The sequence below is a fragment of the Pelodiscus sinensis genome, chromosome 26, assembly GCF_049634645.1.
Source record: "Pelodiscus sinensis isolate JC-2024 chromosome 26, ASM4963464v1, whole genome shotgun sequence".
Classification (NCBI taxonomy): Eukaryota; Metazoa; Chordata; order Testudines; family Trionychidae; genus Pelodiscus; species Pelodiscus sinensis.
The window spans coordinates 18,809,478-18,822,379 of NC_134736.1; the positions used below are offsets into that span (position 1 = coordinate 18,809,478).

The window sequence follows — 12,902 nt, forward strand, 5'->3', positions numbered from 1 at the left end:
GACACAGAAAAGTTAAACGACACCGTCCTGGCAGCATATGCTCTTCCACATAGAGCTACCCTAATGCAACCCCTTTAAAAACACAGCAGCTGATAAGCTAGCAAGGAGCAAGTCCGGCAGAAGATTCTCAATTACATTCCAGTACTTACCAGTGCAGTTCGCTTCATCTGACCAGTCCCTGCAGTCGTTATCACCATCACACATCCAAGAAAGACGAATGCACATCCCCGACCTGCAGCTGAATTCATCACTTCTACATTGGTGAGCTTCTACAAACAAGGCACCGAAAGTTCAGGTGGAGCAACTGAACACAAGCTGCTGTCTTAGATGGAAGAGCTGACATTTCAGAACTGGCAACCTACGCAGCTCAGAACACGTTTTCTAGTCTTGAAAGCAATTTTAGTGCATTATCTCTAGCCCTGAAAGATCAAGAGCTACCACATCGCCTCTTCCATTCTTCCCATGGATTTAACAGTCTGACGCTTAGAAACTATCAGCCTTAGAGGCTGACAGCCTCACATTCAACAGTGCAGAGCACTTGCACCCTCCATTCAACACGCTGGGAGCTGCAGCTGCTCAGCTGCCTTTCAAAATCAAGCCAGAATAGCACTGAAAGAAGGGATTAGGGAAATTAGGAAACTGCCCTGAACTTGCTAGTGTGTACCTATCCTACTACCCTCTACTGGATAGAGGTGGAACTGCTCAACACTGTGCCATCCTGCACTCTAAACTGCACACAATAAATGGAAACTCTCCTTTTGGTTAGATTGTTAATGCAGGAGACTGAGTCCTAACCCTGCTATTACTGAGCTTGAGACGTGCAGCAGAAGGCCAAGGATTTCTTACAAGTATGAAGCCACTGGATGGAAGGGGATGATGGGGAACCTAATGCCACAGCAATTGCATTTGTAACCCCAATGGCTTTACGAGGTACTAGCTCCTAGAGCTGTCTACCCTGTCTCCGTGTCTCAGGGCACCTATGTTTTCACCCTGGAGACCAAACACACCAAATCCTGGGAAGCTGCGGAAGTATAATTTGTAATCCCTGCCCCGTTATTTTGTTTTATGGCAGATGAGCTTGGCAGGGGAAGGGAACTGGGAACATCTGATACCAGAGCTTCCCTGCCCGCTCAAGGTACGGTGCCCGGTGTGTAGGGGACATGGGCTGTCTTTGCACTTAAGTGCTCCCGTGTCCTGTGCATCTCATTCCCCCCTTGCTCCACGACAGTACTAGCTGCCTAATGGCTGCCCTGGACAGTGCAGAGGACGGGTCCTTGTCAGTGCTCTGCAGAAACACTGTGTTGCCCTGCCTCCATCTAGGCAGGCTCACCTCCTGCCTGGTGGAGACAACACAGTGCTATTCTTCCTAGGAGGGGGAAAGGAAAGGACACTCAACGGAGCCAAATAGCTCGCTCTTGATCACACTCACCGCAGTGGCTTTCATCACTGTTATCCCCACAGTCATCCTCGAGGTCACATTTATAGGACAGCGGGATGCAGGTTCCTGAGCCCTGGCAGCGGAACTGAGTCTCGCTATCACAGACTGTTGTGGCTAAAACAAGGCAGGGGAGAGAGAAAAGAGGTTTCAAGGCCACCAGTTAAATCACTCCTCCCACACCCAAACTCACATGCTAAAACAAAAGTAAGCGGAATTCAAGGACAGGAAAGAGCCACCTCAGAGCGGTTCCTGCCAGAGTCTGTGAAGAGAAGGTCACGGCTACGTGCTAGGTGAATTCCTCCTGGTTCAGGGTAGTAAGGGCTTAATGGTCTGATGGGATTAAACTCAGCTCCATGCTGCAAAACCAGGTCTGGAGACAGCGCCCTCCCGCAGCAGAGAAGAAAAGATGCAGAATCTGGCTTTGCAACTCCCTTGGCCTAACAGGGGACCTTGAGTCTACACAGCCATCAGTTAAGAACCTAAGGAGCTGCATTGCCGGGAAGACAGTTTGGCCTGGACTTTACCCTCTTATTGTTCAGTTGCTTGACATTGGGGCTGTAACTTTGAATGTGGCCTATTTCGGTAATGGGCTGAATCATACAGCTACAACTTGGTGACGGCTTCGCCGGGTGGCTGTTTCTGCCCTTCATAAACTCATTGGGTTCTTTGTTTTCATTCAGAAGGTGGCGTTCTCCTTGGATGTACCTGAACTAGCTTTATGAGGATATCCCACACCACAAAGGCTTGTAGGAAGGGTGGAAAGACCATAGTCGTCATTACTGATCCCTTCACTTGTTGAAGCATTTTACCCCCAGCCAGGCTCAATAAACAATCACTGACCAGGACACATATACCCAGCGACCACAGAAGGACACTTACGGCAGTTTTTCTCATCACTCATGTCTCCACAATCATTATCGTTATCACACTGCCAGATGCTGTTGATGCAGTTCCCGTTGAAGCATCTATACTGGTTAGGCAGACAGGTGTTATCTAGTGCCCAGTGTGTGTTAGAAAACAAACAAACAAACAACAATTAGGCACAGCACCATGGTCTTTGCCAAGTGATTGTAGCTCTTTCCAATCTTTATAAGGTAGGTAAAAAGTAAAGTCATGCTCATCTAGCTCCAAACTAAGGAACTGATTGTTTTTCAGGGTTAAATTGCAGCAGGAGTTAAACAGAATTTTACCTTCTTTGATGCAGGTGGTGTTCTTCATCACGTATCCGTGTGGACAATCACACTTCACTTCCCCTGACGGGAGCACACTGCTGGAGACTCCCTCGGGACACTTGCAGCTTCTGCTGTTGTTTGATTTGGGCAAACACAGCAAACTGCACGGCCTGGTGATGCAGGCATTCCGCCCTGAGGGGAGGGAACAAAGTAACGACTGGGCGCTGCGTACACAGCAGGGAACCGGACACTACATCTCGGGTTAGCCTCTCAATTCAGGCTGCTATGCAGTCTCTCTGGGCATTTGTGTGTCAGCTGCACTTGGTTACGTTTCAAGTCTGGGCTGTGGAGATGCCAAGAGTCTTCCACTCCCATTTGTCTTCTGTGGGGCTTGAATGCACACTCAGTGCCTCACAGGATCAGGCCCTTGGATCTTAACGAGAGGTGTTTTAGAGATTAATATGTAACCAGGATACACTGTGCAGATCCCCCACTTCCTTATAATTCAGTTGAGATGGGGAAATCAAACCATGCTCTTTGGGAGAAGAAATGTATTTTTATTCTGTGTATATACTGTGCTCAGCACAACAGGGTCTTGGTCTAAAACTGAGGCTTCTAGCCACTCCTACAGTACAAATAAATAATAATGAATAATAAGCCAAAACTGAGAATGCAATGTGCTCTCTCTCTACATCAAGCTTGGAAGTTCCAACTAACACTTGGGACCACTCTCCTTTCTGAAGAGCTAGGTAGGAAGAGTCCTAGAGCCCAAGGTCAGAAGGAACCATCAAATCATGAAGTCCAACCTGCCGCATATCACCAGCCACTAGAACTGCATGCTGCAAACACACTAAACTCCGCAACCAAAATGAGAGCGAAGGATTACAATCCACAGGCGCCTAGACAGAGAAAAGGAAGGACTAAGATGCACCAATGGCCAAGACCTAGCATGGCAGGAAATAAATCCAGATGATTCCAGCAAGTGACCCATGCTCCTTTCTAACCCTGTGATTCTATGACTCGTGCTGGAGAGGGAAGACAAAACACCCTAAAGAGTTCCCAACGTTTTTGTGTAGCAACTTGGAAAGTGTTGAGAAGCACTATCCTGGACACTGGTCTGAAGGTAACCCCACAAAGTACTACCTTCCAAAGAGTCACTAATAAATCACACTAATTAATCAGGGAGGAAGGAGGGGCTTCCCATTAGCAGCTTCCATGCTAACGAGCCCCTGAAATCATAACGACCTCAGAGCTAGTTAATTGGCACTTACCAGCCTCCTTCAGATCAGGCTGAGGCTTAAATACATGTTTCAGAGGGATCAGATGGAGCCCAGAGCACCTCCTGGAAACTAGAGTCAATGACTTTCTGCTCAGGTGGGCTCATTTTAAGATGCTACTTTAAATTCATTCTAAGCCATTTGGAGGCATCTAAGTCACAGTTTTATTAACTCTATGCTCTGAATTCTAAATATTCATGCTACTGTTTAATTTCAAGACATTTTGCATCTGACAAAGATTTTTACCCATGAAAGCTTACGCCCAAATAAATCTGTTAGGGTCTGTCTACACAGCAAAGTTATTTTGAAATAACTTTCCTAGCGTCTACACAGCCAAACCGCTATTTTGAAATAAATTCGAACTAGCGGAGCGCTTATTTCAAATTTGGTAAACCTCATTCTGCAAGGACTAACACCAAATTCAAAATAGCTATTTCGAAATAAGTGCTGTGTAGACACTTATTTCAAAATAGGGAACCTCCAGCCTTCCCAGGGTGCCCTGGTGGCCACTCCAGCCTCAACCAAGAACACTCCACTACCTCCCCACCACCCACTGCATTGGGCATAAATTAATATTTTACTTTATTTATAATGATGTTTGATAAACTAACATGAGAAAGTTAAAATGCTTAATCTGTTTAATAATTTAAATTAATATTTCTTTTCTTACTGATTAAATTAAACCGTTCTACCTACCTGCAGCACTAGCAAAATGTAATTATGTAATTAACAGCGAGTTTCCATTAACAATTGGTGGTCCATGGAAAGATCTGCATAGAGCCATGTGGACCGTAGGCCAAAACATTTGAGAACCACTTTCCTAAGGAATTTGGAAGTATTTGGACACAACAATAAAAAATTGAGGAAGGACCACCTAATGACTAAGGCATTAGCATAGGCTTTGTAAACCTGGGTGCAGTTCCCTGCACTGCCAACCCCCCAGGTCTGTGCCCTACTTCTTCATTTGTAAAATGGGTGAATAGCACTTCCCAGGGATCTCAGAGTGTTCTCGGGATAAAAGACATTACAGACGGTGAGGCACTCAGATACTCATATGGGGCCAAATAAGCAGTTAAGAGAGACAGACTCCCAAATCCCACTCAAGGGGAATTAAGCAGCCAAACATCCTCCTTAGCTTTTGAAAGTCTCAGCCCATACCTCTATAGCCGTGGTGTCCAACATGCTAGCCACTAGCCACGTGAGGCTATTTGGCTGGTTGAGTGTGGCTAGTTCTCAAGAACTGCTTGAACGCCATGGTTCTATAGCAGGGGTAGGCAATAATTTTTGACTGGGGACCACTTCAGAAATTTTGAAGTGACTCCGGTCTGCCCTGGAATGGGCGGGGCCTCTGGCAGAAGGGGCAGGCCAGGACACTTCTATGCTACCCCACCCACAGACCTTGGGGTAAGGGAGTGGGCAGTCTTTGTCCCCCCCAGAGAGAACCACCAGCTGTTCCCTCTAGATCCCAGTATCCCTGGCAGTGGGAGGAGACTTCGCGTGCTCCCTCCTGCTGCCCCCAGATCAATCATGCAAAGTCTCCTCCCACCCTGTCCCCACCTTGCAAGGGAGCGCCACGCTTAGAGTCAACCTCCAACTGAGCAGCAGCTGGCAGCTGACTTTAAGCGCTGAGCCCTTGCAGAGCGAGAGGAGACTTCCCACACTCCCTCCGCCCCCAGGCCCAGATTGGCCTGGGGGTGGGGAGAGCGCACAAAGTCTCCTCCCACCATGGCCCATCCTGAAAGCAGTGTGCGGCGCTTAGAAGCACTCTGCACTCCTTGCAGGATGGGAGGATTGGCCTACGGGCAGGGAGAGTGGCAGGGCCTCCACAGGCCAGATCAATTCGCTTGGCGGGCTGGATCTGGCCCACGGAAGCCCCTTTGCTCTCTCCTGCTCTATAGTCTTCTTAGGAAAGGTCTTTTCAAACGCTCCACATTACCTGTTGTCTTTCCTCGGTAGAAGATTTTCATATCCATGATCCCATTTAATCGACCAACTAAAATCTCCATCCTTGACCCACTGTATTTAGATGCTCTAAAAATACTCAGCTGCGACCAGTCATTCCAATAGATTTCATTCTGAAACAGAAACTCAGTTCCTTAGTCCAAGCTTTGGTGGAGACAGGTAAATATAATGAACTCTGAACATTTTTTTCCCCAATTCAGGATTTGAAGGAGGATTTACAGATCAGGGACTCACAGTTAATCCTGATTCTTCATCAAACTAGCCAATGCAGAAGACCAATTTCATAAAGTCAGTTTCAACTTAAAATTGAGGGTAATTTTTTGCATCGATTCTGCCTGTGCCAGCAAGGTTTCATAAACCTCTAATACTACTTTGTACAAGCAGACTGTGAGGGACTCCAAGAAGATCTCACCACACAGAGTGATTGGGCAACAAAATGGCAGACAGGCTACTGGGCTAGATGGACCTTTGGTCTGACCCAGTACGGCCGTTCTTATGTTCTTATATATTTCTCTGGGTTGGCATCATTACCCCCATTTCATAGATGGGGAAAGTAGAATGTATTCAGTGGTTTTTCACAGTAGAAACACAAAGTGAGTCAACAGCAGGATTTGGAAAAGAACCCATGTCTTCTAATTTCCAGCCCCTAAATGCTCATGTCTGCTTATATGGACACAGCAGTACAAATGTTATCAAGAATTAGTAAAGCACAAATATGGAGCTAGGTTCAGATAAGCGGACAGACATTTGAGAGATGTTAATCAAGGACTATCCAGATTACTGCAGCTCTCAACCCTATAAATCTCAGGAGAACTGGTTTTTCAGAATATTTCCTAAGCCCAAGGGAAAGAAGTTAACAATTAGACCTGTGCACAATTAAATTTAGACCTTAAAATTAAAATTTGACCTGTGCACAACCTGAGACAAAAGTCACATGTGTGTTAAGACTGCAAATCTTTGGGTCAACTGGGTCAAAGTTCATGGTGAGCTTGGGGCCACTCAACACTAGGGATGTAATAAGATAACCATTTGCACAGTTAATTGATAAGCCCGGGCATATCTGTTACCGTGAATGGTTACACACAGGCTCCCGCCCTCTGTAGCAGAGGCAGCAGCGCGGGGCGGCAACTGGTTCCCCAGGAGCGGGATGGCAGGTGGGAGCCAATACATGCTGGAATCTGGCTTAAAAGCCTAACAATGCGCACCAGCTTCCAGGGAGCTGGCTGCTGCCTCATGCTACAGGTGACCAATTTTCGGTGGTGACACGATTACCCATTTATCCACTTTTTAACATCCCTGTTCAACACAGCTCAGCATTTATCACAGTTCCAGCCAAAACTGGCATTTTGGGCCGAGCCCCGATATCTACTATACTTATCTACACACACTATATAAATACCTTAAATACAGCAATAGCGTAGGGATGAGGAAGACTATCCAGTATCACAGATCTCTGCATCCCATTGAAATCAATTCTCTCAATTCTATCCATGTAGGCTTCCGTCCAATAGATCCAATGATCATCCACAGAAATGCCATTTGGCCATCTCACTCCCTCAGAGACAATGCAACTGGCTGATGAACCATCCATATCACTTCTGTAAATGCCAGGTCTAGAGTCTCCCCAGTCTGTCCAGAACATCAACCTAATAATGTCCATAGGCAGAGTTAATTTAAAATAGTAATGAAATGCCTCATCTAAACAGAGGTCCACACAAAACAGAAGATAAACACAAGTTCTGAACCCCCTCTTTAAATCCCATCCATTTCACAGAAAGAGTATATGTTTTTAACAGGAGCTCAACTGAATTCAAGGGAATGCACCCAGCAGAGGAAATATCAAGGCTCCTGAACCACATGAACCACCAGGAAAGTACCTGTTCAGCAGGCCCACAGTTTCAAAGAGGTCAACTTCTCACACACTGGCACAATTACATCCACTGAGGAGACTGGAGTTGTGCCTCCAGTGAGCTATGCAGGATATTATCAAGGGAAAATTATTTGTGAGGGAAATGGAAAATTGCTCTCAGTCAAACTAACGCCCAGCTAACTGGCCTTCAGGTGAGAGAAAGCAACAGAGGAAAACAGCTTCCACAGGAGCACATGGAGGAATTCACTACTTTTATCTTATATAAATTTAGTACTGATGAGAAGTGCTGGATTCACTTAGTTGGTTTTAACAATACAAATTAACACAACAATTTACAGATAGCTTCTACTCACCCTTCTTTAGGCACCAAAGTCAGGGCTCGGGGTCGTTCGAGTATAGAAGCATTCAGAACAGTAAGTCGCAAGTCTCCATCTGGGTTCGCAACCTAGTGCACAAGACACGAGCGTGTTTTTTGTTTTTATGAAAAGCAATTGCATTGTTTACAATTAAATGAAATTCTGCAGCATTTAATTACAACATATAGCAAGTGGCAATTCAATGCATTCATACTTGGCAAGCAGTTATCTTAAGGCAAGTGATAAAATGTTATGAGCTTCATTTACTTGTGTGATTTCCACACTGCTGAAAAAAGTGCTTACTGCTGTAATACAATATGTGCAGCTAATTCTATCCCTTCACAATACAGAGAGAAAATTGTTCCATTTAATGCAGCTCAAATAACCTGTTGCAAGTGAATTGCTTGACAAATTTATCCCTTCAGTTCACCAGTCATTCACAACTTGCCCTTAATTTTGATGAATATGCTTGTTACTGGGTAAATAGTTGAAGAACAGCGTAGGTAAGCAAATCTGTGTCTATGAGCTTTGCTCAAAATTCTTCATTTGAATGATTTGTTGTCTAGAATTTGTCACCAGCCATAAACTGTACAATACTGTTTCTGCTTTCTGGCAGGATGACTAAGTCTTTTAACTACAATAATGAAGAAGAGTGAGTAATGTAAATTTGGGAAGGATAGCTTTTGTAATAATGTTCATACATCTTTCACGATTCACTGTTGTTTTCCTGAAGGAATCAATAGTTGTCCAAATACTGGTGAACAACCATGGAGCAAACTTGCTACATTTCATTATGAGCATGCATGTGAATCCTTTTTTTGTACTGTTCAGCCAGCCTTAAAAGTGTCTTACGGATTTGGAAGGTGTCAAACTGATTTACAGTGTAAGCTCCTCTTTGACCATCATCACAGCAAATCCTCAAGGGACGTAGACTGCTTGCAGACCGAATACCAAACAGAGCAGTCTCATACTAGAGCTGTACGATGGCCTTGCAGGATGTACAACTGTGCTCCCTTGCTATGTATCTTTTGGTGCCTATATGATTGCCAAGTGTGTAGTGCAGTGAGGAACAACCTAGGCTAGTGAACAGGCCACATAAGTGGCCCTCTATCTCAGTGGGCTGCAAAATTGTCATAACCAAGAGGGTCTCCCAGGATAGGGTAGTTTTGCTTACTGCACTTGTGTACCTAGAATTTGTGGGGTGTGCCAAATGAACCGTAGCAGCACTTTGATTGGATGCAGAGGGAAACACAGCTCTCTCACAGTCTGTGTTGTGTGCAATCAGCATGCACTTCACTTCCATAATAGGAAAAAAAAGAACGAAAGCTAGCAGAATCTGGCAACCTTGCATGTGGGCAACAGTAAACAAAATGTCTTGCGAACCACACACAGAACCCCAGTGCGCCTCATACAGCCCTCAGGTTGCAGGTGGACCACCACTGGTTTAGTGCATTCCTTGGCATATGCACCTTGTAATTCACTGAGCTTCCATCTTAAATACAAACGGCTGAACCCTACTCTACCTTATGCACAAGTAATCCCAATAAGCCAGAATACTGCCCCGATCATGATAATCAGCATTCAGTTGCCACTTCCAAGAATGAGGACTCATGGCTGTACATGGTGCAGCAGACTGAAGGCCTGCTAAACCTAAACCAACATGGCTACTGTTACCTGCTATCATGAAGATCAGTTGCAGACATACCTCAATTTTTGGGATCCCCGCATTCACCCAGTAAAGCAACTGACTGAGAGGTTCAAAGGCCAACGCTTCCACCGTTTCTAGGCCAGTGCTAATGATTATCTCTTGTCCAGAGCTGTCATTTAGACAAAGACGCTGAAACAAACAAACACAAAATCTTCAGGTTAGGGCATTCAGATGCTTAGGGTGGGGAATTAGCAAAGGAACCACTAAGAAGAAAAGCCTACCTGCCGTATTGGCATGGCAAAGCACTTTGCAAACCTGTCTATTACAGCTTCTCTGAGACTGAGTGGAGCAAAGAGATAAACAGATGTCCAGGAAAGGAGAAGAAATGGGAGAAATGTTTGGCTAATAGAGAAAATACTCTTGTGACATGTGGCATCCTTCCTTTCCATTCACCGCAGGAGATAGGTGAAATCACTGTGGCCGTGTCCAGACTCAGGGGTTTTTTCGGGAAAAGTAGCCTTTTCCCGAAAAAACTTCCCCTGCGTCCAGACTCAAGCCGCGTTCTTTCGAAATTATTTCGAAAGAACGCGGCTTTTCTTTCGATGGCGGTAAACCTCGTTTCACGAGGAAGAACGCCTTCTTTCGAAAGTTCCTCTTTCGAAAGAAGGCGTTCTTCAATGTAAAGAGGCCGTCTTCGAAAGAGAGCATCCAGACTCGCTGGGTGCTCTCTTTCGAAAAAGCGGATTTCCTCTATCGAAAGATCCGCCTGCAGTCTAGACGCGATCTTTCGAAAGAGCCTCTTTCGAAAGAAGCCTGCAGTCTAGACATAGCCTGTGTAATGTCTTTCACGGTCTCACCCAAAAGAATACCACACACTCAATTTAAGGTCTGTGCCTCAGCAGAAAATTCCAAGCCTGGGGTTTAAACAATGAAGTATAGCTTAAAACAAACATTACAATTACAATTTTCAGTAGCTGCTATTTTACAAATAAGATATACAGGGACAGAGCCTCCACCGGTATAAATCAGTGTAAAGTCATTACACCAGCAGTGGATCTGGCCCTAAGAACTGAAAGGACATTGATGACCAGACTAGCCCTTCTAAGAGAGGTAGCCATGTTAGTCTGTATCTGCAAAAACGAGGAGTCCTGCAGCATCTTAAAGACTAAGGGTATGTCTACACTAGCCACCCCAGTTCCAACTAGGGGGGCTAATGTAGTCATTCGAACTTGCAAATGAAGCCCGGGATTAAAATATCCCGGGCTTTATTTGCATGTTCCCGGGTGCCGTCATTTTTAAATGCCCGGTAGTTCGAACCCCCTGCCCGCGGCTACACAGATAGTTCGAACTAAAGCCCCTAATTCAGACTACAGTTACTCTGGAGGATATGGGGCTTTAGTTCGAAATTCATTGGAGCAAAGGATCTCAAAGACAGGAAAATGTACCTCCACGGACATAGCTCCATGCTGACTATGGCTGTGTTTTTTATTAATAATAAGAATCCTTAGCTCTTACATGGGGCTTCTTATCAACAGATCTCAAAACACTCTACAAAGCAGGTCGGGATCGTTATTTCCATTTTACAGATGGTGAAACTGAGGCATGGGAAGCGACTTAAGTAAGGTCACCCAGCAGGCCAGTGGCAGGAGTGGTGCTCAGTCATCTGGATCCCAGTCCACTGCTCTATCCACTGGGCAGTTACACCTAGTTACATCACACAAGGTATACGTTTTGCTAGGAAGATGTGCTCAGTGGAAACTGCCCAGAACCCCACTCACCTGTATAATGTCAAGTGTCACATCTGCCCAGTACAAACAGTTGTGGTCATAATCAAAGTCCAGAGCCACTGCCCCTCGTAATCCAGTCAGAGGCAATTCCTCGCTGATTCCAGAAGAGAGATCGTATCGGTGGATAGAGTAGCGCGTGGCATACAGAATAAACTCATTCTCTTCTAGAGGTACAGAAAAATATTGATATGGAACCCTTTTCCCATGAGTTCCCTTAGGGACAAGATGAGTAAATGGGGCCTTCTTCATTTCTGAACAAAATGGTACAGTTAGGACCTTACCACAAACGAGAATCAGGCCCTTGTTTTTGGAAAGAGAAGATTTTAATTAGTGTAAATCAGTAACCACAAATGACTGTCACTCACCCGCAAAAGTGAAAGGAAAGCATTACTACTATTTATTCAGGTAGGTAAGAAATAGGATGAAAATTGCAAAAGTGGTTTTTGTAATTTCTTTCTTATTTATAATATTATATGTTGTCAATATAAAAAATAAATCAGTTTAAAACACTGGCAAAAAAAAAATGTGTCCAGGTACTTTTTCTGAAGACTAAATGTATTTAATGTCTGTGAGCTATAAAAGTGCCTAAGTTGATAGATCCCCCAACTGGAGACTTTGGGTTCTACTCTAAAATAAATAATTATAATGAAAAAGAATGTTGGGACCATCCTGTACAGCACATAGTACTGTGAGGTCCTGCTCCAGGACTTGAACTTCTCAGGACTCCATACAAAAAACTCAAATAAGTGAGATTTCATAGAATTACAGAATACTAGAAGTGGAAGGAACTTCAAGAGGTCATCAAGTCCAATCCCCTGCCCTCATGGCAGGACCAAACACCATCTAAATCCATGGTGTCCAACATGCTAGCCACTAGCCACATGTGGCTATTTGGCCAATTGAGTGTGACTAGTTGGCTTGAACAATGTGGCTATTTAGTCGGTTGAGTGTGGCTAGTTCAATACACTCAACTGGCCAACTATGGTGATTACTGCTTCAGAACTGGTTGGACTCCATGGATCTAGATCATCCCTAACATATGTCTATCTAATGTGCTCTTAAATATCTCCAGAGATAGAGTTTCCACAACCTCCCTAGGTAATTTATTCCAGTGCTTAACCACCCTGACAGGAAGTTTTTTCTAATGTCAAACCTAAACCTCCCTTGCTGCAATTTAAGCTCATTGCTTCTCATCCTAACCGCAGAGGTTTGCTCTTTGATCACTATTCTGCCCTTTCCTAAGACACCAATCCAGCTGGGGGGCTGGAGGAAGGGGGGAAGAGTAGGTTATCTTGACTGACACCAAGACAACAACTCTTATCGATTTTGGCTTGCTTTGGATCATGCCCTACCTTCTCCCTTGCAGATATCTCTCTCCTCGCTCTCTTGCAC

At 44.8% G+C, this 12,902-nt stretch overlaps 1 protein-coding gene across 2 annotated transcripts in view; it reads right to left on the reverse strand.

Annotated features, from left to right (window-relative positions):
* The window catches only part of LOC102444015 (sortilin-related receptor), a 159,378-nt gene that overhangs the window by 56,403 nt on the left and 90,073 nt on the right, over window positions 1-12,902 (reverse strand). For both annotated transcript variants that reach the window (XM_075909723.1, XM_075909722.1), the window contains exons 17-25: window positions 11,502-11,674; window positions 9,781-9,912; window positions 8,073-8,164; window positions 7,249-7,495; window positions 5,824-5,962; window positions 2,629-2,802; window positions 2,318-2,431; window positions 1,430-1,552; window positions 150-269 (exon numbers count right to left, since the gene is read on the reverse strand). In XM_075909723.1, the coding sequence (XP_075765838.1) occupies window positions 150-269; window positions 1,430-1,552; window positions 2,318-2,431; window positions 2,629-2,802; window positions 5,824-5,962; window positions 7,249-7,495; window positions 8,073-8,164; window positions 9,781-9,912; window positions 11,502-11,674 (1,314 nt within the window). The remainder of the gene's footprint in view (window positions 1-149; window positions 270-1,429; window positions 1,553-2,317; window positions 2,432-2,628; window positions 2,803-5,823; window positions 5,963-7,248; window positions 7,496-8,072; window positions 8,165-9,780; window positions 9,913-11,501; window positions 11,675-12,902) is intronic.